General features: G+C 43.9%; 1 protein-coding gene across 1 annotated transcript in view; it reads left to right on the forward strand.

Moving 5' to 3' along the window:
- Positions 1-748: 748 nt before the first annotated feature.
- Positions 749-27,891, forward strand: part of LOC147313805 (chloride channel protein 2-like) — a 62,918-nt gene continuing 35,775 nt past the window's right edge. Inside the window, exons 1-5 of the mRNA XM_086260476.1 lie at positions 749-808; positions 12,828-12,957; positions 17,641-17,772; positions 24,920-25,048; positions 26,036-26,169. Of these exons, the coding sequence (XP_086116602.1) occupies positions 758-808; positions 12,828-12,957; positions 17,641-17,772; positions 24,920-25,048; positions 26,036-26,169 (576 nt within the window). The 5' untranslated portion in view covers positions 749-757. The remainder of the gene's footprint in view (positions 809-12,827; positions 12,958-17,640; positions 17,773-24,919; positions 25,049-26,035; positions 26,170-27,891) is intronic.

Genomic DNA, 27,891 nt, shown 5'->3' on the forward strand with positions numbered 1-27,891 from the left:
CTCACAATAAAACAATCTATGTAGAGACAGTGGCACTCGAGTATAGACTATATTTGTTCTTTTTCAACTGAGCCACAGTATGTAGACTCATACCACTTCATATTCATTTTTGTGACTTTTGATTGAGAAACATTTTAAAAAACAAGCAAAAAAAAAAACCAAACAAAAAAACATTGGTGGTAGACATCTTGTAGTTCCCCATATATTGTTCCCATTTCTTACATAAGCTAGAACAATAGAAATATTGGTTGCATAATTCTAGAAGACAAAGAAGATACGTCACATACAACTGTAAAAGAAAAAAGTCATTAAAGAGCTCAGAAGGGTTAAATATGAAATGTTTTCATATTGTTTGACCTTGGATGAATTTGTGATTGTATGTAGAACAAAAACATTAATCTAGATATCAAAATAACATTTTTTTTAAGTGAATACAATGAAGAATTAAAGATAAATGTAAAAGAAATGTGAGTAAAAAGCCATGACAAGTAAGCCATTCATATGGCTTGCCTGACACACCCACCTGAGCTACCGAACCAAAAAGCTCCGCCTCAGTCTTTATATCTTGAGGCTAACTTCAGGCTATAAAAAGAAGGATCAAACTGTAACAAGCGCACACTCTTTAAGTTTGCTTGGTGATCTCCTTTACAAGTAAAGTTAGCTTAATGCTTTAATTATTGAGAACACAGCATTGTTTCATTCGAAAGCATTGTTGAGCTTTTCTCTAACTTGCGACCTGTAAATCTCGAGCAGAACCATGGCAGGAGACCGGTCAGATCATCGGGTGCTGCAGTATGAACAAAGTCTTGTAAGTTTTCACTTGTCACCATATGAACTTTGTGCACTTTTCCCACAGTGCATCCACTTATGAGTGAAACGTGAGTAAAGTGTGATCAAAGCTGGACTAGAGATGTAATGAGTGAATTGTGATGCGTAACTTGTGAAAAATAAGTATATGCATGTACTTTTTGTCTGTGTGATTCTGACAACTTTTCTGGGTGATTGTATGTTTGAGAAAATATAAGTTTTAAATGATGCCCCACCTCTGGCTTTCGAGTAAAACGTCTGTGGAGCCATTTTGTCCATTTTTTCAGATTAACTGGTCTTTGATTAACTAGTGAGAGTGAAATGGATCAAAGGCATAACATCCAAAATGGCACAGGAGCCAGAAGAAACAAGAGTCCTTCTACATTAGAGAGTATGCATATATCCATACCTTAAAATGGACATTAATATCTTTAGGGCTAGGTTCTATCTTCTGAACCAAAAGCCCAACTTTGTTTAAGCAGCATATATTTTTCTTATGAAATCAGTTTTAGCCCTGCAAATATTCCTTTATTCATTTTTACTTTAATAGATTATCTAAATAATTTGATTGAAATAGGTAATGTTTCTAAAAAGTTGTCTAGAACTGGGTACGCCATGGAAATACAGTACTTGCCATTCTTGCAAAATACACATGAACCTGTTGACATCAACTATGCAGCAATTTCATTTCCAGCAAGTGTCTCACAGCCTACGTTGTTGGTGCGGTGACATTAAAAATGATTTTTAGCAAACCAAAGCAAAAAAGTGGTTCTCAAAAATGTAAAGAGACAAGAGAGCAGGATGAAGATACCACCAGGTGTACGGATCTGAGCAGTGTTGCAAGGCCCAAAGTTACAAAGTTCTGATTGGCAAGCAGTAGCAAACTTTGTGTTTTTGTAAAGGACTAAAACGTTGCACCGTTCATGTTGAAAATATGCACTCGTATTTTATTACATGCATGCGATATGTCGACAAGTTGGTAAATTGGAAATGACTGTTGAATGAGGAATTCTAGAAATCAGTTTGTTAGCAAGACTCAACCTGTTTTAGGCGTGTGGTAGCCTATTTGAAGAAGACTGTGTGAGTTTAAGAGCATAAGAGTAACTAAAGGTGTCCGTTCACGCAACCTCTGACTGAGGTGCTGATAAAAAGCATGAATGATGACAACTGCTATATCTTATTTATGCTCTTACAGTGTGAATGTAAGTGAGACAGAGAATGAGAGAGAGAATGTAAGATGGTGTGATTGCTCCTGTACAATGTGGCAGAGAGGGGCCCCAAAAAATATCTGCCCGGGCCCCAGAGACAGTTATGTCACAGAGTTTTTACTGTGGACTTGCTTTTCAGGAGCTGAAAAACAGAAGAAAAAAACATTGTGAACATATTTTCTTTAAAGAAATTTCAAGTTATATAGCTGAGACTGCAGCTACAGCACCAATGCCTGCTCATAATTTCACCAAAGCTAATTAAATCTTTGCAAAATGTTTTTGATGACACTAACACCGTTCACACACACTGTTATGTAATTTGAAGATTGTCATACAATTTATATTATCTGCACTCAAAGGGGCTGGATGCTGGTCCATTAGTGCTGCTGTGTACTCACTGGGCACCAGTGTTGGGTAAGTTACTTTAAAGTAGTAACTTAGTTACATTACTAGTTACTTCTATCAAAAGTAACTCAGTTACTTCAAGTTACTCGTTACTTTCAGAGTAACTAGTTACTAGGGAAAGTAACTTTGGTTTTACTCAGAATTCTCTTGTTAATGTGTTGCTTCCGTAACTGGATACTAGAGCAGGGCGATATGACCAAAAATATTTATCACGATATACATTTGAAAATTTGCGATAACGATATAATTGACACTAGACAAAATACTTTACAACTCCACAACTTTATTAGTGAAAAAAACCCATCAATGTATTTTCACTTAAACAAGCAGCTGTTTTTTATGTGCATAAAAGTTATATAAAAATGTAACAGTGCTAATTCCTTGCTGACAGTTTAACCAAAAGGCATTTCCAGTGGAAACTGGCCGACATATCCTCAGCATAACCATGTATAATATCCACAGAACTTAAAAAGAGGTTACACACACACAATACGGTAACATTATGTTGAAGCACAGTACGTATCACTCTGCGAGGCTCCGCCTACAATAGCCGTAATGCTCCGACAATCTATCAAGCGGTGCGGCTTCGTAGCTTAGCAAAGTCGTACTGAAACATCTGACAGATTTTCGAGCGCCGTGCACATAAAATCGTTTCGAGGTCAGTAAACACAACCAGAGTTCATACATAAGGCACACGGGATTATAAGGGGCTCTGTCGACTTTCAGAGAAATCAAAGGATTGATTTTAAGTGCCCCGTATTTTCCAAACAACACGGTAATAACGACGGCCCGCTAGCATGCGCTACCAAAAATAGTGCTTTGTTGTGTATCTGACGGACGAAAGCTAAACCAGTTCCACACCAGTGAAGTTGCAGCATTTTTACAAACCAGTTCTGGTTCATCCGTTTCATTCATCGATCCACTTTCGCTCTTCTCATTCTGCGTCGCCGCCATGTGCGTATGTAAACAAAGGCACTGCGCATGCGCATTTTACCCATATTCTATCGCGATATGTCATTTTCCTATTGTTGCCCAAAATTATACCGGTATTACCGTAAACGGTATGATATAGCCCAGCCCTACTGGATACCCAGCCAGACTGCCAGGCTTCTAGCTTGCCTACTTGCCACAAGTGCACTGTGCCACCTACCAATAGAAAGAAAAAAAATAATGTGCACACTTCCACGAGAGAAATCCCACGCCTGGACCGTCGTTGACCGCTGCCATGATTCTATCCTAGCTTTTTACATCCAACACAAAAACTGCAGTCGTGGCGCTTTCGATGGTACTCAGAACTCGGAAATTCTGCCTTCTGAATAGGAAGATGTAGGTAACACCAGACTGCAGATGAGCTGCATACAGGGCTGGACTGGGACAGAAAATCGTCCCAGGCGTTTTGACTAGAGACCGGCCCACCATTATAGGAAAAATCATAAAGCCTTTGAATGAAAACAAACACTGTTGTGACAGTGATGTTCACTGTTCTGATGGTATATATGCATCAATCTATCAATTGTTTGTTCTAAGATTCAGATAATTATTTTTTAAAAGTGAGACATTTTAAATGAGAATAAGAAAGAAAAGTATGTCTTTGTGCCCCCCTCTCCCTGTTAATGCCCTACATGGACCCCTGGCAACACTTTGCTAGACCCGCCCCTGCACAGTTACCAGCTGTCAGCTACTTAGAAAAGGATCCTGGTGTTATTTGTCTCTCAGAAACAGTTCATAACTTCCCTTCAACTCATCCATGTCACCTAAAAGGTAAACCTGTTTCTCCATCACCTGCTCAGCTCTGATGGTTCAGTAAGGACATCTCCTGGTTTCATCTTCATGTTTCCCTCTCACCAGATAACCAAACCGACATCATGACCAGCAGCTTTACAGCTGTGGCTCCAGCCAACATCAGCTGATACTAGAAATTAATATTAAATAAATTCTAACAACAGCTGATCAAGCTTAAACGTGCTGCTGTTGTTTAGCGCGACATCCGCTGGTTTCCTGTTTCTGGAGCAAAGTGGGCGATAAACAAACAAGAGAGACGATCAGCTGATCATTGATCAGTTTCATGACTGAAGTAGAAACAGGAGAGGGAGGGAGGGGAGAGAATGAGAGGAGAAGAGGCAGCTTTGTGTCTTTTTCATTGTAGCTGAAGTCCGGGACAAAATGTTCCTTTTCACCTCAATACGAAACCCGTAATATTTTCTCTGAATACCAGACGATTCTGTTTTTTACGGGACGGTTGGCAACTCTAATAATTAACCTACGAACAAAATAAAGTTCAACATCAGTAACATAGCACCACCCAGCTGTATAGAAACTCCGTCATGCTAGCTAGCACGCAGTACGAAAAAGTCAGCATAACGAAAATAAACTCGCCCTAAACTTGATTTATATGTGACTCAGATACACTGCAGGTCATAACTTCTTACCTGGAGTTCAGTTCACCTGACACTCTCAGACCAGTGGCTGCTTCGGGTCTCTCCTCTTGCCTCCCTTTTCCTTCATCCACCTGCTGGCCTCCACCACTTGCTAATGTTATTGAATCTGTGGAAGCTCCGCGATAGCCACCACACGAAGTAACGAGTAACGAGCCTATCTAAATCCCAGTAACGAGTAACGCGTTCCTGGTTTTGGCATAATAACTAGTTACCGTGCTTGTTACCACAATAATAACATAGTCACTGTAACGCGTTACTTAATAACGCGTTAGTCCCAACACTGCTGGGCACAAATCTGGACCTGTTTAGCTAATAATATGCGTTTTATGTTCAGTACATCATGTGCTCTGCTGCTCACTTATAAATAAACAAAACAGATACAATGTTAACATGAATTTATTTTCCTAGATTATTTCTTTCTTCAAAAACCACTTAGGAATCAATGTGCTACTGTTGGAGTATTTATTACTGCTGCAGTATGTTTATAGAAAAATTATAGACTTCAAATGAACAATGTAAATATGTAACCACATAATAGTAAAAAAAAGAAAAGAAAAGAAAAGACTCTTAGCTAGAAGCCAAATCCCTTTCAAATTGTGTCAACTCTGTCTTGTCTTTTAAATGTTGGCCTATTCTTCACCTCTCCTGCTCTTTTATCACTCTGTGACACACTGAAGTCCCCAAGTGCAAGTCGATATCTGTTATAAGCTTCTTCTGCAGATGGGTTTCCAATTACGCAATTCCCAGTTAGTAGTTCACCTTTTCTTTGTAATTAAAAGCACCAATTTATAATGCAGAGATCGCACTGCAGAATTAATATCAGCTCAGAACAAAATCTACAGTTCCCATCTTTCTAGCTCAGTGAATGTGACCCACAGCAAAAACTGCATCGAGCCATTGGTCTGATGCCTTACACAGACATTTCCAGGTATAAGATAGGACATTAAGAAATGGTTTATACTCTAAATCGGTCATGTCTACACAATTCCAAATCCATTGAATCAAGTTGCAATTGGCACTCATTTTTCATACATGACTGAGCCTCCTGGAATTTTACTGAACTTAGTGACAAAACCTATGTGGCAATAGCGGCTAACCTTGATATAAACAGGACTTGCACAAGACTTCTCAGCTTGTAGTGAGGAGAAAAAGCAGGAGTCAACTTTTTTCCTGACACGAATGTAACAATAGACACAATGGGACCTGAGTCAACAAACAAATGTGACTCAAAGCTTCTTTGAACTAAATGACCTGAGTGTGTTTGTGGTTAAAACACACTCATGGATGAGTGTGTGTGTGTGTACCATGTTTATATATCTGTGGGGACTATGTGGTTTTAGTGTCAGGGCTACAGTTAGGTTAGGGTTAGGCATTCATTGTTGATGGTTAGGGTTAAGGTAGGTGGGTAAGGAAAGCATTATGTGAATTAGATGTCCCCAACAAGATATGAAAACACAACTTTGTGTGTGTGTTATTTAACGTGCATGCTGTGTCCTGTATGTTATCAAGGGAAACCTCTCTGTGAAGGAGCAGAACCCACTTTCCAAAAATGTGTAACCTGCTTAACAGGTACAGTACTTCGTTTCTGTCCGAAGTATAGATTCTAAGTACTTTAAATCTCTGCATTCAGTTGTTGAAACAAGCCAAACTAACACACAATGCAACCATGACAGCCACAGAGTAAATGGGAAAGTTCTATATATCCTTTTGCCACACCAGCCAATACTTTGTTTCATATTCAATGTTCCCATGCACAACCACTCACAAACAGGGTTGTAGTGAGTTTTACACACTTGTGAAACTTAAATCTATTAAGTTTTGACTAAATTACCTGAATTGTCATTATAAATTTCAGGCAACCCTGGTTTGAGCATTATAGACAAATTTGAACATAAGTCAGATCTGTATTGTCAGGACAATGAGTGAGCTGCAATATAAAGTACTGTGCAAAGGTCATGATCGATCCTTCATGTTTTTGTTTTTCTGCTTTCTCGGAGCCAGACTGTAACGAGTTCAAGGAAAAACGTGCTCTGTAATTCAACTACCACAAAATATTTCATAGGAAAATATTTATTATGAGCCTGCTGGATGGTTATGAAATTTATGGTTCTTTGGGGTTCTTAGAGGTTGGATTATTTTTAGCAGAGAAAGCATGTGGGGGAATATTACACAAATAATGCCTGGAGCAGGCTCTGACTCAGGCCCCTAGTGATCCTGCAGCTACTGTACCACTTTCACTATATTACATTTTCAAATAGTTACACAGTTATGGTTCTTGTTATTTAGGCTGGTGAAGTGTTACACCTTAACCACCACAATCAACTATAGCTCCATCCATGCAAGGGAGACCTCCTACCCTACGCAGGCGCGGTCCTAGCCTGTTTGGTGCCCTGGTTGAACACTCCCTCTCAAAGACTCATCTGTTTACCTGCATCTTTTGCCCGTTTCTCCTCTTCTTTTCTCTTTTTTCTAAACTGAGGACCTGATTGCTTTGACCTTTTCTTGTCCATCTTTCATCAGTGATTTTGCACTCCAGTATCAACACCCAACCCCACAACATACACTAATAGACTAATAGGCCTACACCTTGTATAGGGTTTCTTTTTTTCTGGGATTTCACACAACCCAGGAAAAATAATTGATACATAATGGGCTTGCATTTACAGCATTATGAATGAAATGTGGTCTATTTGGAAGCAGCCCGCCCCTCCCCTGTTGACAGGTTGTGTGTGAGACTTCAGCAGCAGCAGCAGGCGCAGCGAGGGCCCTCGTGCTCACTTTTCAATTATATGTGTGTGATAGAATTTAGAAAACACATTAATGCAAATTATAAGTCTGTATCATAATGTCTTCAGTGTTTGTGTTTGTTGTAGGGCTGTCAATGTTAACACGTTAATGTGATTACAATTTTTAACGCAATCAACCTATCTGCAGCACAGAAGGGACAAACTTTGGACAAACTGCCTGAAATGCGTTGACAGAGACATTTCAGAGATTTTGAGTCATTCTGCGCTCCAAATGGTTTAATTGTGTTAAAAATTGTAATCGCGTTAATCATTCAAATTCAAATTCAAATTCAAATTTTATTTGTCACGTACACAGTCATACACAGTACGATATGTAGTGAAATGCTTGGACAACTGCTCGTGACCTAAAGAAAACAAAAAAGGAAAAGGCTATGAATAAGATAGGAAATAAATATGAAAAATTAAAAAGGGTAAATTTAACTAGGAAGGAATAAAATATAAATTAAGGTTAAAAATGAAATAACTGTACAACACAAATTAGAATGAAGGGTAAATTTAACTGGGAAGAATAAGATAAAATATATAAATTAAAGTTGAAAATAAAATAACTGTACAACAAAATACACAATACACAATATAGAACTATATAAGAATGTATGAAGAAATCTAAGTATAAATAAATATATACACAATAACAGCAGCTGTACCAGTATTAACTGGAAATGAAGAATATAGTGACCAGTGTTGTGCAAAAACAAAGTCCAGAAAGTCCAGTGTGTGTGTGTAAGAACCATATGTGTGGGTCAGTACTGTGTGGTGGTGTGATTGAGAGACCGTATCGCCTGCGGGAAGAAGCTCCTCCTCAGTCTCTCTGTGTTGGTCTTCAGGGAGCGGAATCGCTTTCCTGACCTCAACAGAGAGAACAGTCTGTTGTTGGGATGGCTGAGGTCCTTCACGATCTTCCTGGCCTTGGTCCAGCACCGCCTGCTGTAGATTGAGTGCAGGTCAGGGAGCTCGGAGCGGATGGTGCGCTCAGCTGACCGCACAACCCTCTGTAGAGCTCGTCTGTCCTGCATGGTGCTGTTCCCGAACCAGGTTAAGATGTTTCCCGCCAGGATGCTCTCTATGGTGCACGAGTAAAAGTTCCTGAGCACCTTGGAGGGCAGTTGGAAGTCTCTCAAGCGTCTGAGGTGGTAGAGACGCTGTCGGGCCTTTTTCACCACGGTGTTGATGTGACAGGACCATGACAGGTCCTGCGTGATGTGAACTCCGAGGTATTTGAAGCTGTCCACTCTCTCCACTGGGCACTCGTTGATGACGGGGGTCTGGTAGTTCCTCTCCTGCTTAGTGCTGAAGTCCACTATCAGCTCCTTTGTCTTACTGACGTTTAGAAGGAGGTTGTTCCTCTGGCACCAGTTCTCCAGATTCCTAATCTCCTTCACGTAGGCCGTCTCGTTGTTATCAGAGATCAGGCCCACCACGACGGTGTCGTCAGCAAACTTGATGATGGTGGTGGAGTTGGTAGTGGCCACACAGTCATATGTGTACAAAGAGTACAGCAGGGGGCTCAGAACACACCCCTGGGGGGCTCCAGTGCTGAGAGTGGTGGAGGCTGAGACATGTCCGCCCATCCTTACTGCCTGTGGTCTGCCAGTTAGGAAGTTGGAGATCCACTGACACATAGATGAGCTGAGTCCCAGATGCTCCAGCTTGGTGGTGAGTGTGGAGGGAATTATGGTATTAAATGCAGAGCTGTAGTCTATGAAGAGCATTTTAACATAATTCCCCCTTCTAGTGTCCAAGTGAGTGAGTGATGTGTGGAGGAGATGAGAGATGGCATCGTCTGTGGAACGATTTGGACGGTAAGCGAACTGTAGTGGGTCCAGTGTGTCTGGTAGTGAAGAAATGATGAAGTCTCTGACCAGGCGTTCAAAGCACTTCATCACTACTGAGGTGAGGGCTACAGGGCGATAGTCATTGAGAGAAGCAGGGTGGGGTTTCTTCGGGACAGGAACAATGATGGACTCTTTGAAGCATGTGGGGATCACCGACTGAGATAAAGAGATGTTGAATATCTCAGTGAACACAGGAGCTAGCTGGTATGCGCAGTCTCTTAGGATACGACCTGGGATGCCGTCTGGTCCTGCTGCTTTCCTGGTGTTCACTCTCTTGAAGGCTCTCCTTACTTCATGCTCGGAGATGACGAGCACGTTTCCGGTGCTGGCAGTATCTTCCTGTCTGCAGCCGTTAGCGCCGCTAACACTAGCATTGTTGGAGACCTTAGCTGCAGCCTCGAAGCGAGCATAGAAAGTGTTCAGCTCGTCTGCCAAAGTCACGGCCGCGTTCGTCATACCGGTTGTTGGTGCTTTATAGTCCGTTATTGTCCTTAGTCCCCGCCACAGGCTCCTAGAGTCACTCTGTTGGAGTTGTGACTCTAGTTTCCTCCCGTAGCGCTGCTTCGCCTCTTTCACCGCCCTCCGCACGTTATATGACACGGCTTTGTACGGGTCCATGTCCCCCGTTGTGAGTCCCGTGTTGTAGGCAGCGGTGCGGGATCTCAGAGCGTCGCGGATGGTTTTATCCACCCACGGCTTCTGGTTGGGAAACGTTGTGATAGTCTTTGTCTCCACGGTATCATCCGCTAGTTTCCCGATGAATCCCAGAACCGCTTCCGTAAACACGTTGACGTCATCGTCGGAGCTGTTTCTGAACATGCCCCAGTCTGCGTCATCGAGTGCGTCCTGTAACGCGGCCACCGATTGATCCGTCCAGCGCGCGACCTTCCTCTGAACCGGAACTTCCTGTTTCAGCCTTTGTTTGTATTTTGGCATGAGGAAGATGGCGGCGTGATCAGATTTGCCAAACGGGGGGCGGGATTGTGCCTTGTAGCCGTCCTTGACCGTAGTGTAGCAGTGGTCCAGTGTCCTTTCACCCCTGGTGGGGCAGGTGATGTGTTGATAAAAGTTCGGCGCTGCGCGTTTGAGGTTGGCGCTATTAAAGTCCCCCGTCACAATAAGCGCAGCGTCCCGGTGTTGTGTCTGGTGCTGTGTGAGTGCCTCATGCAGCTCGCATAAGGCGGTGACCGTGTCCGCTTGTGGTGGAATATAAACGGCACTTACAATGACCGATGTAAATTCCCGAGGTAGATAAAAAGGACGACACATGATGGACAGTAGTTCCAGATTTGGTGTGCAGGAGCGTGTGAGAGGAACAACGTTCGCACTGTTGCACCAGTTGTTGTTCACCATTAAACACACGCCGCCTCCCCTTGACTTCCCCGAGTCCCGTGTCCTGTCCATGCGGTGAACCGAGAAGAACTCGGCCGGCTGGATGGCGTGGTCCGGCACCGCTGGGTTCAGCCATGTCTCGGTGAAGCAGAGGAGATTGCAGTCCCGAATGTCTCTCTGGAACTTTATCCTGGCCCTGAGGTCGTCAAGCTTGTTCTCCAGTGACTGGACGTTGGCGAGCAGGATGCTAGGCAGAGGTGTGCGGTGTGCACGAGCTCTCAGCCTGTTCCTGACGCCGGCTCACTTCCCTCTAGGCCGCCGCCGCTTCCCTTTGTTCTCCCTCGAGATCTCACTTTGATGATGACATGATGACAGCATTAACGTTGACAGCCCTAGTTTGTTGGTTTATTTCAGTTTAGTTTTGTGAGCTGGTTATTAGATGCCGCTCCAGCCAGAGAATGCCGCCCCGCTCTCTCCTTCCTGTGTGGCAAGCAGCAGGGGCACCTCGCAAACAGAGGGTGCCTTTACTCTCCGCAAAAGTACTCGGCCCTGAAAATCTTAGAAATATGGTATCTAATCAGATTCTTACTCTGGATGGCATTACCTTGGCCTCCAGTAACGCTGTGAGGAACCTTGGAGTCATTTTTGACCAGGACATGTCCTTCAACGCACATATTAAACAAATATGTAAGACTGCTTTCTTCCATTTGCGCAACATCTCTAAAATTAGAAATATCCTGTCTCAGAGTGACGCTGAAAAACTAGTTCATGCATTTATTACTTCCAGGCTGGACTACTGTAATTCATTATTATCAGGATGTCCAAAAAACTCACTGAAAAGCCTTCAGCTAATCCAAAATGCTGCAGCAAGAGTCCTGACAGGGACTAGAAAGAGAGAGCATATTTCTCCTGTTTTGGCTTCCCTTCATTGGCTTCCTGTTAAATCCAGAATTGAATTCAAAATCCTGCTCCTCACATACAAGGTCTTAAATAATCAGGCCCCATCTTATCTTAATGACCTTGTAGTACCATATCACCCTATTAGAGCGCTCCGCTCTCGCTCTGCAGGCCTACTTGTTGTTCCTAGAGTATTTAAAAGTAGAATGGGAGGGAGAGCCTTCAGTTTTCAGGCCCCTCTTCTGTGGAACCAGCTTCCAGTTTGGATTCGGGAGACAGACACTATCTCTACTTTTAAGATTAGGCTTAAAACTTTCCTTTTTTCTAAAGCATATAGTTAGGGCTGGACCAGGTGACCCTGAATCCTCCCTTTGTTATGCTGCAATAGATGTAGGCTGCCGGGGGATTCCCATGATGCATTGAGTTTTTCCTTTCCAGTCACCTTTCTCACTCACTATGTATTAATAGACCTCTCTGCATTGAATCATATCTGTTATTAACCTCTGTCTCTCTTCCACAGCATGTCTTTATCCTGTCTTCCTTCTCTCACCCCAACCGGTCGCAGCAGATGGCCGCCCCTCCCTGAGCCTGGTTCTGCCGGAGGTTTCTTCCTGTTAAAAGGGAGTTTTTCCTTCCCACTGTCGCCAAAGTGCTTGCTCATAGGGGGTCATATGATTGTTGGGTTTTTCTCTGTATCTATGAAGTGCCTTGAGGCGACTTTTGTTGTGATTTGGCGCTATATAAATAAAATTGAATTGAATTGAATTGAAAAGAAAACGGTTCGGTGCCTATGCAGTGCTCAAAATGCTTTGGCATGATGTCAGGGCAACATGGGTGCGAGCAACTTTTTTTTGCCGATGCCCATGATGCCGCCCCACCATGATACCGCCCCGGGCAACGGCTTATGTCGCCCATATCAAAAACCGCCACTGCCCCTATGCACGGGGGCCAAATATGGATTTTTGCAGATGGAAATGAATTCAGACAAGAAGTCAGAAGAAAGACACAATTCTGATTTACATCACACCGCCCATTTTTGGGACATGTTTAATGTGTTTGTCTTTTGAAAGCTAAATGGATGCCGGTGTTTTTTCGCAGATGTATGGGCGCTACACCCAGGAGCTCGGGGTGTATGCCAAAGAGGAGGCTACTCGGCTGAAGGAAAGTGGGGAGAAGGTCAGTCAGCGAAGCCGGACACTGGAACACGACAATGGACGCTGTGCCAAGTGTAAGAGTCAAACCACACAGCCAGCATGGAATATGAAGGACAAGCAGCAAGTGTTATTATTCCTGTTTCTGAAATTAGTGCTCGTTTCGTTATTTTATAGAAAACCTTCTTACCATTTCTAACCATGTGATGGACAAATGCCTATTCACACCACAATGAACAAAATTAGTTTAAAGAAAAGAAGTGCCGTGATACAGATTTTCTAAACCCTATTAAAATTTGGACCTTTTCATCTTTCACAAAAGTGTTCACACAGTCTAAATTCCTGTAGCGGTAGAGAGCAGAGTCACCATAGCAATTTGTATATGGTAGAAATCCACACCGTGTATCTTGCCATTTGAATATTGGCATTACCGCTGAATGAGGCTCAAGACTTAACTGTTCAGGTTTGCTTTTTGACCATTGAACTAAGCCTCCTGTAGTACTGAAAACATCATTGAACATGGTCATGTTTTACTGTAGTTTGGCCATTTGCACACTGACTGGATGGCGCTCAGACTGAACCAAAACCCCCACTGACAGCTCTAGTATGGAACAATTCCATTGTTATCAAATATGCATTACATGGTCATATGGGATTTTAAGTGGTAGAAAAACATAAAGGATTATTAACCAGTCTTTGGCGATGGCACAGCTCAGGGCAATCATTTCTTTTTGTTGTGAGTCCAGTTCAGAGAAAAAATACAAAGAGTACTCCGTGAATTGCTCAGAATCCAAGCCTTGAGAGAAATTGTTTGAACATTAGCTTTCCGTTAAAAATGTAATACTACAATCACTTTGATGTCTCTAAACTAAACCCTGTGCCTTAGGTGTTGCTTGGGAAGCATTGATCCTACTGAACAGTTAGATAAAGAAGCTAAACAATATCTGCAGTGTCAGGCAATCATGGCAAAAGCATTCCTTGCAGCATTTCATACAAATGATCCACTGCCTTTCTTACCGTACTGTTGGTGTTGTCAGGTAGCTACAGTAACGAGATTATGTAGGACTAAATGGGATGCATTGAAGCATAAAACAAACACAAGTTGGAAAGTCTCTGATGTTCAAGTGGAATCTCCAAGGCACACATAGACTGTCAGTTTTAGTCTGAGAGTCGACAGCTGTGACAGTCCTAATCATGGTGAAGCTTTAGTGATACAGATGTTGTCTAAATCCAGTATGCCTGGATTGAGTTGGATTTCACGCCCAATTCATCTGAGTCACCTACAGATGAGTTTGAACTCAGGATAAATTTCTGTCAGTGATCATTTTTCCACTTGTCCATTCATCCATTCTCTTCCACTTATACTTGTGAAGGTCGCAGGGGGGCTGGAGCCTATCCCAGCTGTCATAGGACGAGAGGCAGTGTATACCCTGGACAGGCTGTACCCTGAGTCTGTCGCAGGCCAAACATAGACAGGCAGACTAACCATTCACACCTAGGGGCAATTAGGAATTAGCATTTATTACCAATTACTGTGGGAGGAAGCCGGAGTACTTGAAGGGAACCAACGCAAACACGGGGAGAACATGCAAAATCCATACGAAGAGCCCCTGACTAGGTGGCTCCAACTAAGAACCACGCCACGCCACGCCCCTATTCACACCAACCCTATCCGTGTCCTCCTTCAGAGCATCCATGAACCTCCTCTGTGATCTTGCTCCCGTCCTACTGCATGGCAACTCCATGTTTGTCCAATATTTCCTTTATCCTTCCTGTAAGCATGGCCCGACCATCTCAGCCTAGAGTCTCTAACCTTGTCTCCAAACTGCTCAACCTGAGCAGTCTCTCTGTTGTAGTTAATTCTAATTCTATCCATCCTGCTCACTCCCAAAGAGAATCTAAGCATCTTCAGCTTGGACTCCTGTCTTTTAGTTAGTGCTTCATCTTCACTCTTTCCACTTTTGTTCTCTCACTTATCGCCACCACATTGTTCATTGCTTTGGATGTTTAACCCAGGTATTCAAAGTCATCTACTTTCTCTTTTTCTAATGCTTAAAGCTTCACTATTCACTTGCACCCAACTCTCACTAGATCATAATGTTGTATACAAACATCTTAATCCACCTTCCTCCACTCCTCCACACTTATTGCAAAATTCTCCCTCCTGTATATGGCAGTGGACACCCACCCAGCACCTCCTCATCACTTGTGTTCTCTTCACTTCACTTCCATTGTCTCCATCTTTGTAGCCATGTGTCAGTCTATGAAACCAGTTGGTCTTCAATTCTCCTGTCTCTTTCTCTCACTGCTGATATCACAAACTCCCAACACTCACACAGACATTTATGCAAACTCAGAATATGCAGCTGTGCCCAAAAAGGTGACCAGAGCTACATTTCTCTGCAATTTTGAGAAGCAACATGTAACATAGTGGATAAATAATATAGAATCAGTGTGTGGGGTATGGAGCCCCGCAAGACCTCGCAAAACAAACTCGGGATCTCGCAAAAGTTTTGTGAAAACGTCGTAGCACTTTTGCAAATATATGATGTCTTGTAAACCGAGCAGATATTTGATGTTTACACAGCTACATTCACGCCTCAAAATATCTTGAAAGTTTATTTTGTGACCCAGAAAGAGTAATATTGCAACTAAGTAGCAGCCGCCATTGTGGGAATTCAACTTTTGCGAGATCTCGCAAAAGTTCATCGTAATTCTTTTCTCCCATGTCCCTTGCGGGGCTCCGTAGTGGGGAAAGGTTTCAGAGAGCACGCAGAGGCATAAACACATCAAAGTGATAACAGTGTGTGCAGTGTGGTTCACAATGACCCTTTACCTGAACATATTTAACTGCAGCTTTCCCCTCTAACGTGTCCTGCATCTTTGACATTGTCACAGTGTCCCCGTTTTAGTTATTTTAAAAGTTTCAAATATCATCAAGGCAACGTACCAGAGAGTGGGCAATTGGATTGTGATACAAGATGCCCTTTACTTCGGTGTGGACTACATTTAACAAATAAGTAACTTGTACAGTTAATGGACTGCTCTTCCATTTAAATGCACTCAGCCAGCATACACACACACATACACACATATTATTACCTTCAGTTCTTGATTTGATGAAAGAACAATATGTTTGCAGTGTTGGGAGTAGCTGTGATTCTGATTACCGGCAGCTGATGCAGGGCAGTTTTCGAAAAGCAAATGAAGGACCTAATAAGTTAGGTTTTGAAATAAATGTTTGACAGGGAATTCTTGGATATGCTTAAATGAAAAGGCTGAATGCCATAAAAGTCAGCCACAGCACAATTATTTGGCGTATTAAAACATCGGCATTTGTTCTACAAGCTCAAGTGTAAAAAGGAAGCAGGGAGATGAAAGCAAAGTAAGTGACTGCACACTAGGGATGGGTATCGTTTAGGTTTTATCTGATACCGGTGCCAAATCGGTACTTTTGAAACGGTGCCGGTGCTCAAACGGTGCTCAAACCGGTGCTTAAAGAATGGAGAACACAAACTTTGTCCTAAACCTCTCATGTTTAACTGTTTTCCACTTTTTCTTTGGTCATTTTAGCCTTTTTGGCCAGGGTGAAGGGAGTATCTGCCATCAAACAAGAAGACAGCCGCATGTAGCTATGATGATGTTTGCTAGTTCACCTTACATGCATTAATGTAATAACGTGGTTAGCCTACTCAACGTAAATTACACACGAACAACATTAAGCTACTCGCGCAGAGAAGAACGGCTGCTGCTGCATCATCATCCTCATCATTTCTGCTACACTGGCAGGGCTAGGGGCCAGGACTCTCCTCTTCGGGTTTTTGGGGGATGTTGCTCCGGGTCCGATAACAGGCAACCCACCCGCAGTAGATGTGCTCGGTGTGAGGTCTCGCAGCAAGCTATCAAATACGGCGCATTTCTGGGCTTTTAAAAAAAACGCTATGCGTCGCCAGGTGTTTCATCAGATTTGAGGTGTTACCTCCTTTGACAGTATCACAGTATCAGCTTAAAGCACTTGTTGCTGCTGAGTTTGCATCTTTTGCTGTGAAGTACAGCCAGACTTTTGACGGCTTCGCCTTGGACATTTTTAATCTGTAGCTCTGCTCTAAAAGAACGTACGTACCTGGCCCCGCCTACTATCCTCGGAAACGTAAAATTATTGGCTAGAATCTAAAGTGTATCACAGCTCAGGAAAAAAAAGCACCGAAATAAAGCACCGAAATGTGCGCTGCTTTTCGGTCTGGTTACTACCGTTTGTCAGAACCGGTACCCATCCCTACTGCACACAATCGTCTTTTTCCTGCAAGTACGATAAGGGTGGGAAGAAAGAAATAAAGAGAAATGGTTTTCACCAGGAATATAAACTTCTGAAAATGTCTTCTTTATTTTTTACAAAAAATGCCCCAAAACAAATTCATAATTACTGAATTTCCCAGAGGAACGCACCTGAGAAATTATTAAAGATTTATCTGATCTGCTTCTTTGTTATTGGGCATGGATCTGTTTATATTTGGGCCAAAGATAAGAAATGTGGGATAAATTACAAACTTTTGCATCTCTGGTTTACTAACTTGTAAAATGCTATAGAGTACAGAGCAGTGGTCTTTTGGGCTAACAACATGTTTATTGCTGTTCAATATTTCAAAAGCTATTGTGATGAAACACAGCTGTTATTGGAAAATGTAGAATAAAGTGACCCGTACTAATCTCTGGGTGCTGTAGTCCTAATGTATTATGCTGTGTTCTTGATATCCCATTAGTCGGCCCATTTCGCTGGCTGAGGTTCCTGATCTCATTGATCGGGGAGGACTGGATCTTCTTCTTCCTGTTGGGGATCCTCATGGGCCTAGCCAGCTGGGCAATGGAACTGGGCATCAACATGCTCCTAAAAGGTGACAGAGAGACTGGGTTGGTTTTGTTTGTTTGTTTTTAAAAATGCAGCATCACTACACACTAACATAATAACACATTTTGGGAAGGAAGGAGGTAAGTAATATCCAGAGATGGGCAGTAACGCGTTATTTGTAATGCGTTACTGTAATCCAATTACTTTTTTCAAGTAACGAGTAAAGTAAGGGATTACTATTGCAAAAACGGTAATTAGATTACCGTTACTTTCCCATAGGAACGCTGCGTTACTGCGTTACTGCGTTACTAAAACCGTGATTTTTTGCGAGAATGTCTCACGACAGTGACGTAAGCGAGTGTGACGTTAGTGACAACAGCTGTGTGCAGATCAACAATGGATCACATATCGAGTGCAGGAGAGAGTATGAGCGTGCAGCGTTCAAAGCGTGCAAGTACTGACCTTACTTTGAGTTTGATTCCATAAAAAGTGACAAAAACATTAGTGTCTGTTGTGCGTGGGAAGAAAACTTCTTTTTACAGCGAAAAAACCCTAAACTTCCAACAAGCACCGAGTAGCTACGACGTAATGGGAAACTCACAGAGAAACTCGCGGATTCTTCCACTGACCGCGGCACACCTGCACCAGGGTAAACCTCCGCCTGCCCCACTCCTGCTTTACAGGTGAAAATAGAGCAACAGGACCGCTGAGTCTTTGACTTTATTTATTTTCTGCTGTGTTTTACTTGCATCTATTTGAAAGACTGAGTGTAAACGCAAAATTAAAAAAAATTATGTGCTGGAATGTGCAGAAAATAGGTTTAAATGTTAAACAAATTTCTTCCAGTCAGAGAATGTTGCATATAATTAAATTTTTGCTTGATGCATAAAGTTAAAAGATTAAAACTGATAAAACAAGTTTTAAAAAGAGACTTTTCCATTTGATTACATTTTGTATGATGGATTATGTAGAAAAAGTAGAATTGGGCTGAAAGATCTATCACTTTATCACCTACTCAGGTTGTAAATCGTGTTTTTAAAAAGTAACTAAGTAACTAAGTAATGAATTACTTTTAAAAATAATCAGTAAAGTAATGGGATTAGTTTTTGGGGGAAGTAATCAGTAATTAGTTACTGATTACTTTTTTCAAGTAACTTGACCAACACTGGTAATATCTAACAACTACAGGAAACTGATGGTGAGAGGAAAAGATGAGTTGATAGGATGGAGGTAGTGGTGAAGGGTGAGGTCAAAGGATGGAAAAGGGCTGAATTTATTTGAAGTCTTTCACATTCTAGTTCACATCAAATAGACATGTATCACATGTATGCAAATGTATACAAATCTATTCAGAATTTTAAAATCGGACAGTGAAAACACAAAATAAATTAAGAAAAATATACAATGGAATTAGACACTGGAGCAAACCATTAGATGTGGCACATATTGGAAAGGTTTTAGATTTACTTCTTAGTGATGGAGACCAATCTTAAACCAAGTTGACATAAAAAAAAATTTGGAATTTGACAAATGCCTGGCAGGAAACTTTGTGTTCAAGTAGATGCATTGGGAAAAAAGCTCTGTGATAGGGCAAAGCCAGACTGGGTAAGCATTTGAGAGAAACTAGAAACCACAAATAAATGGTAAAAAGCTTTGTTCTTATATAGCTTTAGCACTCATAGCACCTTAAACAACATGTTTCACACACACGCTTCTTTTCCTACACGTAAGTTCTTTCTATCTATGTGTAACACTCACACTCAGACAAATGCATCAAAGGAGCAATTTGGGGTTCAGTATCACATTCCTCTAGTATTACAATTCCTTACCATCCAATGCCATGGCAGAGCAGCTTGACTCCACCTCCAGTGTACCTGGCCTGGCCTTCAATCTGGTTTCCTGCACGCATAATGTAACGACCTTCGTTTTCCCCATCACTTCAGCCAAATCTCCTCTCAAGTTTTTTGACATATACACATATGGTAAGACATATGATGGTCTTACCAAAATAAATTATTTATTCTCAATGATCCCAACTAAACCGCCACAAGATTGGTTCAGATCTCTAGATTCATGTATGTCCAAATTCCTTTGGAAAAATAAACCCCCACGTGTAAGCTTAAAAACACTACAAAAGACCAAGGATAAAGGAGGACTAGAACTGCCTAACTTTCAGCACTACTTCTTAGCCAACAGGCTTCAGTTTATCTCAGGATGGCTAAAACACACCCTCTTAGATGAACCTTGGCTAGATGTAGAACAAGCACTCTGCAATAATCTAGAGATCTCAGACCTACCATTTATCAGCTCAAACATCCAACGACATGAATGCTTTAAAAGCATCAACATCAGCTCTTCTCTGACAGCATGGTGGGAGTTTCTAAAATTGACGGCGTCTTCATTAATCCCATGCAAACGTACACCTGTCTGGAACAACCCTGACATATTACAAAACAATAATATGATAAACTTTTCAGATTGGAGTGATAAAGGAATCAAATATTTAGAACATATACTAGAAGGAACAGAATTTATTTCATTTGACGGACTAGTTACACAATATGGGATCAACAAGAAAAGATTTTTAGAATATCAACAAATTAAATCCATAGTAAAAAAGAAATTTAAACCGGGTCAAGTTGAACTACAAACACCACCAAGTGTGGTTCAATTTCTTACTCTTAAACCCCCCAAATTACTATCCAAAATATACAGAATGCTTTCTAAAACAGATGAATCAATATCACTTCCTATTGCAAAATGGGAAGCGGATTTATCAGTTAACTTAGACCTAAACTTCTAGTCTCAGATTTGCTTAAAAACCTTTCATCTAATTAGAAATCCCAGTCTTCAATTAATTCAATACAAAATATTACATAGAGTGCACTATACAGGTCATCGGATGTTCAAGATGGGCTTTACGTCTACCAACAACTGCTCACACTGCCAAACCAATTCACCGGACAATTATATCCACGCTCTTTGGTTCTGTCCACCAGTTCAGAAGTTTTGGCGCGAGATATGTGAAGACTTATCGAAGTGTCTGAAATGTAACATTCCAACTTCCCCCTTAGTGTGTTTGTTGGGCAGCTTAGATAATGTCACTACAGAAAAGAATATCGCCCATATGGTTTTCACTGCCCTATGCATAGCCAAGAAAACAGTCCTCATGAACTGGAAAAATAAAAATAATCTTAATTCTAACCAATATAGAAATTATCTATTAGATTACATTAGTCTCGATACAGCCTCTGCCACCACATCAGATCAATTGCTCTGGGCTCCTTTGATCAGCTCCATCACCTAGTGGGGGTGGGGGGGTCATAGTTTGGTCCCGCCTTCACTGTTGTGATTGGTGTGGGGGTAGGGACAGGCTTAGGGCGTCGGGGGGTTCCCCGGAGGCATCTTCCTTGGGGGGCTCAACCCGGGGTAGCGGTCATGTCCGGTTAGGGGCTCTGTTGGCTCTCAGGTGACTGTTTCCTCGCGGCTGCGTGCAGCGGGGCTAGGGGAGGGTCTGTGCTGACGGACGTGGGTTACTGACCTGGTAGTCTGGCTGCCCCTGGGTGGGTCCGGGATGGGCGTGAGGTTCTGGGGGCGCTCCGTCTCTGGGCTGGGACCCGGACCGGGCCTCGGGGGCTTGGGTCCTGGTTGGTGTGTTGCCGGGGTTGTGGGCGGGTGGGTGCATGGGGGCCCAGCCCTGGAGCAGGGTGCCGCCGGTGCGTCGAGCCACCTGGGGGGCTCTTCAACTGGTGGGGGAGATTGTCACATCTTGCAGGAGCTTTCCTCTCCTCAGGAGCTGCCTCTGCAGGAGGGGGAGATACAGGAGAGGTGGAGGAAGATCTCAGCCTGGGTGTTTATTGTCTTATGTAGTCTGGAAGATGAGTGGATGGTGGGGTGGGTGCAGTTTTCTCTGTGGTGGGGTTGGGTGGACTGTCCCGGGCTCTGTGGGGCCGGGCGGCGCTGCTGCACTGGGCCCGGTCTGGATGGGCCTGGGCCCCCTTTCCCTGGCGGGTCGGGGAGTATGGGGGTGCCTACTGGGGTCAGCGGGGGAGCTGGCCCCAGGGAGGGGTCACTTGCCCCTCCCTTCCTTCCCTCCCCATCTCCAGCTGCCTCCCTCTTCCCGCTCCACCACAACCACCCACACATGCAGGGCCTTGGAGTAGGGGTATGTCACTAGGGTGCAGAGGAGGCTACCCCCCCCTCTGTCCCCTTCTGGCTGCCTCTGCCTCAATTTTATCCCACAACTTAGACATTCACATTACTCACACTCTCATTACACATACATATAGGATCTTGGGGGTGGGCACGATACACGGACTCCAAAGTACCATCAGGGTGTACACCCCACCCCTGGCATCGTTGCCCACCTCTCAATTTTAAATACACGTAGACATTGAGGGCTAGCAGGAGGGACCATGCGCTTACCTGCTGCTCTCTGGCAGGTAGCTCCATGCCCTCCTGGGTTTTAAATGCACCTTAGAACACACATGCATCAACACTACAATGAGCGGGTGGAGGGAGGTTCGGAGTCTTCTCTCACCCCCGTTCTCTGCGACCTGCTGGAGCAGGGGGGCTAGGACTAGGAGGAGGAGTTGGCCGTCCGACTGCGGTCTGGAGTGTGGAGCCTTCCTGCTGCTGCGGAGTCGGGGCGGTCTGCCTCCCCCCACCGCAGGGAAAAGGGAAACACCACCTGGGTCTGGGTGCAGTTCCCCCCTCCAGGGGCGGGAGCACCTAGACCCGGTTTGTAGAGTACGCTTGGGGAGTGTGATCGTGTGTACAACGTCTCTTTATGTCTGTCTCCACGTTGGTTGAGTGTGGAGTAAGTGCATATGAGAGCATGAGGGTGGGAATGGATGTTTGTATCTGTGTGTGCCTGTATGTCTGTGTCTATATGTCAGGTTGGGTGTCAGGTGCCACCTCTCTGGGGACATCTCAGGCCCTCCAAGGTTTGGAGGCCTATCTCCCCCTACCACCACTTCCCCTGCCAGTGGCGGACCCCCTCAGACATCGGTGCGTTGGTGGTTCTTTGTGTCCGGGGATGGGCGTCCAGGTACACACCGGCTCACTCCTTGGCTGCCGCTTATCGGGGCCTGGAGCCTGGGGCTCGCTCGGGCCACTTCGGAGGTGGGGTGCCCCCGGCCTCTCGGCCTGGGGCTTGGTCACTCAGGCGCAGCTGGCTGCCGGCGGAGCTCACGGGCGAATCACTGCAACTCCCCCTGGCTTCTGCTCCGCGGCTGCTGAGTGAGCCCTCATCTGGGACTCTCCTCAGCTCTTTCCGGGACAGTGGCGCAGCTGCCCCTCTGTTGGTCTTCCTTGGTCTCTTGTGTTCTGGGGGCCTCTGGATGTCTGGAGTTTTGATCTCCTCCACACCTGCTTCATGCCCTGGAGGACGGGGCTGTGGCCCCCCCACACCCTCTAGCAGATTATTACATGAAGGAACCTTTTAAAAAAAACAAAAAACAAGCGCGTCCATGCTCACAGGTGTACACACGGGTGATCACACCCACAAACTACACCCTTTTTGGCTCCTACCTCAAAGCACACTGTGTTCTGTTGATCTTATGTGCTGCACAATAATGTTTAACATTTAGTATTTACTGTCATATTCCCATATATCATTGTGATGTTGTTTATTCTATTACTGTTGTTCTCTTCTGCTTGCTTTCTTTTTTCTTTCTCAGCAGGTGATCCAGGTGATTGATATATGCATTTTTTTTTCTCTGCCCGTTCTGTTGGTTTTTGTCTTTTGCCCTTCTCCCCCGTCCCTCTTCTCAGCTGTTTCTCTTTCCCTCTTTCTTTCTCCCCTTCTTTCCCCCAGTCAAGTCTGTCCCGTATTCAGTAAGTGAAAATAAAATAAACAATAAAAGGTGAATCAAATGGACCATTACGGCAAGGCTGGGATGGTCAGTTTGGTAAAGTAAATCCGTTGGGCATCTTTCTTTGCCTTTAGACAACAATTCTGATGGCAAAAGAGCCAAACGGGACAGGCCAAAAAAAAAAAAAAAAAAAAAGACATATACATTTCTGCATTTCCTTTTTTCTCTCTGTACATCAGAGCACACATTGGAGGGGCATAGTCGATCAAAATGCAGAAACTCAGCAGTCCAAGGGGGGGCTTTGTCTGAGCCCCCCAATATTGTTGGGCAGATGTATGTTATGATACGTGGGGCGATTGTGGCTCAAGAGTTGGGTGTTCGTCTTGTAATCAGAAGGTTGCCGGTTCGGACAGTCTTGGTCGTTGTGTCCTTGGGCAAGACACTTCACCTACCGCCTACTGGTGTTGGCCAGAGGGGCCGATGGCGCGATATGGCAGCCTCGCCTCTGTCAGTCTGCCCCAGGGCAGCTGTGGCTACAGCTGTGGCTACCAGTGTGTGAATGTGAGAGTGAATGAATAGTGGAATTGTAAAGTGCTTTGAGGTTTCTTGAAAAGTGCTACATAAATGCAATCCATTATTATTATACCTAGACTACCCAACCATACAAAATCTATGTCTGACATACATGTAGATGCAGTTCTACATAAATATGTAAACAAAGGAGGCAAAAGCGAGGCTGCAGGGCAGGCCCACTAGCACAGCTAAAGAAAAAAAACACTGTTTCCTGTCCACATTAGATTCATAGCCAACAAAATTGACTGAAATACAGACTATAGTTCGGCTGTAAAATCTAGTATGGTAATCTATATTAAGTAAACTGAACTCAATTTTTCTCACGGTGTTATTAGAACTCAGTTTAAGAAAGTTACCAGTGTGTTTTATTCAAAAAAGCAAATCAAGCTCAGTAACTCTTTTTTGTGTGTTAAAGGTTCTCCAAGGGATAAAAACTAGAAGGTACAGTAGACAGGAATGAAAGAGGTATTTAACAGTGTAAAAAGGAAAAAGTTTGGTGTAAAGAAGTAAGTAAGTAATGAGAGCAAAGGGGACCAGGGAGGAGGAAAAATAAGTAAGCAAACTGTGCAAACCAGAAAGTTGAAATTAGACACCTGAACCTTTGAAATTCATCAGAAATGTCAAATCTCACAGGTTGAGAAATTCAAACACATTTCTCCGGCTGCGTGTTTTATACTTTCAGAAAGGGAAACTAACCTCGACCTGCCAGTTCCTGTTTTGTTGTATAGGTCTGTAACTGCACTGTAAATCTGTGAGGATGGTTTTACACATTGGGCCTGGTCTGTGTGGTTTGTGTGTCCACAGGACAGAAGTGGGTATATGGCAGACTGGACAGTAATGGGTTCCTGCAGTACCTGGGCTGGGTCGGCTATTCTGTTGCTCTCATCGTGTTTTCTGCCGGCTTCACCCAGATCGTCTCCCCACAGGCTGCTGGTATGTAAACAGATGTGGCAAAAGTACACACTTTCTTTACTTATGCAGAAGCACAGACACCAAAATGTAAAAAAAAAATACTCAACTACTGAAAAAAGTTCATTTCTCAAGTAAAAGTGAAAGAGTACTTGATCTCAAATGTACTCAAAGGAAAAAAGTAAAAGTATCTCTTTGAAGGATAATTCTACTAACCATTTTTGTACAAGGTAACTGAACCTTGTGCTATATTAATATACTGATGAAACAATACTACTATATAAGAATACAAATACTATTCAAAGCTAAATTCTACTTCCATTGACTGTGGTTAGTTTGATATGTAAGAAATAAAAAAATAATTTTCAGTTGGCCACATGGTGGCGGGTAACTTTGCCTCCACACCTGCACAACAAAATAAGAAAATTCAGTGGTTAAAGTGGGATTCAACAGGTGCAGGCACACTGGGATCTATGTAGTGTCTCGGCATATGAAAAGGAATCACAATTGTCAATAATTTCTAATGTAAGCTTCAGATTGTATTAGTGTACAGCTGAACTGCTGCTTTTTGTGGATGTACACAATTGAATTCAACAGGATCTTGGCTCATGTCCTTCCCCTACACTGACACTGTACTGCTTCCACTATTTTTATACAAGACATATGGTTTGGTATAAAGTTGGATTTCAGTGACTCTAAGCATCATCACCTTAAATTCAAATTCATCTCTGCTATACTTGATGTAACCTAAATCTAGCTAAAAGACTAGCTAGCAACTCATTGTGCGACAAACTGCACACATACATTTTTTATTCAAGTAAAAATCTCATTGAGATTCATTTTCAAGAGACACCTGGCATCATGTGTGATGTCTAGTACTTTTTCCATTAAAATAACATCTGTAAATCTTGTCCATTGTTGTTCATTGTAATGTAAACAATAATCTTTTGGGGTCTAACAGAAAGTTTTGACAATCAGCCAGCTGTAAGAGTCCGTTGTTGTCCCCTACAGGTTCAGGGATTTCGGAAATGAAGACCATTCTACGAGGAGTATTACTGAAAGAATATCTCACCTTCAGGACCTTCGTGGCTAAAGTCATCAGTCTCGCTTTTGCCTTGGGTAGTGGTATGCCCCTTGGCAAAGAGGTAAAATAGATGCATACACACAAATCAGCTGCACACTCTTTAAATGTCTTCATGTACTGTTGTATGTTGCTGTGGGTAGGCGTCCATTTTCTGTGTCTGTCTGCAGTCACCATCCAAACCATCAAATTGGGAATAATTACTCAGTAGTTTGAAGGATCTAACATTCTAAGAGCTACATGTCTTTATCAGTGAGTTTTTGAGGGGCAAAATCCCATTTATTTATGATTTTCAACAAAATTGAAGCTGGCCCCAGGGAGGGGTCACTTGCCCCTCCCTTCCTTCCCTCCCCATCTCCAGCTGCCTCCCTCTTCCCGCTCCACGACAATCACCCACACATGCAGGCCTTGGAGTAAAGGTGTGTCACCACGGTGCAGGGGAGGCATCCCCCCTCTGTCCCCTTCTGGCTGCCTCTGTCTCAATGTTATCCCACAACTTAGACATTCACATTACTCACACTCTCATTACACATACATATAGGATCTTGGGGGTGGGCACGATACACGGAGTCCAAATTACCATCAGGGTGTACACCCTCACCCCTGGCGTCGTTGCCCACCTCTCAAGGTTAAATACACGTAGACATTGAGGGCTAGCAGGAGGGACCATGCGCTTACCTGCTGCTCTCTGGCAGGTAGCTCCATGCCCTCCTGGGTTTTAAATGCACCTTAGAACACACATGCATCAACACTACAATGAGCGGGTGGAGGGAGGTTTGGAGTCTTCTCTCACCCCCATTCTCTGCGACCTGCTGGAGCGGGGGGGCTAGGAGGAGGAGTTGGCCGTCCGACTGCAGTCTGGAGTGTGGGGCCTCCCTGCTGCTGCGGAGTCAGGGCGGTCTGCCTCCCCCCACCGCAGGGAAAAGGGTAACACCACCTGGGTCTGGGTGCAGTTCCCCCCTCCAGGGGCAAGGGTACCTAGACCCGGTTCGTAGAGTACGCTTGGGGAGTGTGATCGTGTGTACAGCGTCTCTTTATGTCTGTCTCCACGTTGGTTGAGTGTGGAGTAAGTGCATATGAGAGCATGAGGGAGGAATGGATGTTTGTGTCTGTGTGTGCCTGTATGTCTGTGTCTATATGTCAGGTTGGGTATCATACGTCACCTCTCTGGGGACATCTCAGGCCCTCCAAGGTTTGGAGGCCTATCTCCACCCACCACCACTTCCCCTGCCGGTGGCGGACTCCCTCAGACATCGGTGCGTTGGTGGTTCTTTGTGTCTGGGGGTGGGCGTCCGGGTACACACCGGCTCACTCCTTGGCGGCCGCTTATCGGGGCCTGGAGCCTGGGGCTCGCTCGGGCCACTTCGGAGGTGGGGTGCCCTCGGCCTCTCGGCCTGGGGCTCGGTCACTCAGGCACGGCTGGCTGCCGGCGGAGCTCACGGGCGCGTCACTGCAACTCCCCCTGGCTTCTGCTCCGCGGCTGCTGAGTGAGCTCTCATCTGGGACTCTCCTCAGCTCTTTCTGGGACAGTGGCGCGGCTGCCCCTCTGTTGGTCTTCCTTGGTCTCTTGTGTTCTGGGGGCCTCTGGATGTCTGGAGTTTTGATCTCCTCCATACCTGCTTCATGCCCTGGAGGACGGGGCTGTGGCCCCTCCACACCCTCTAGCAGATCATTACATGAAGGAACCTTTTAAAAACAAGCGCGTCCATGCTCACAGGTGTACACACGGGTGATCACACCCACAAACTACACCCTTTTTGGCTCCTACCTCAAAGCACACTGTGTT

The sequence above is a fragment of the Aulonocara sp. 'chitande type north' Nkhata Bay genome, linkage group LG14 (genome assembly GCF_057382095.1).
Source record: "Aulonocara sp. 'chitande type north' Nkhata Bay isolate Kocher_YH1m ecotype deep benthic linkage group LG14, A_spYH_male_GT1.1, whole genome shotgun sequence".
Lineage (NCBI taxonomy): Eukaryota > Metazoa > Chordata > Actinopteri > Cichliformes > Cichlidae > Aulonocara > Aulonocara sp. 'chitande type north' Nkhata Bay.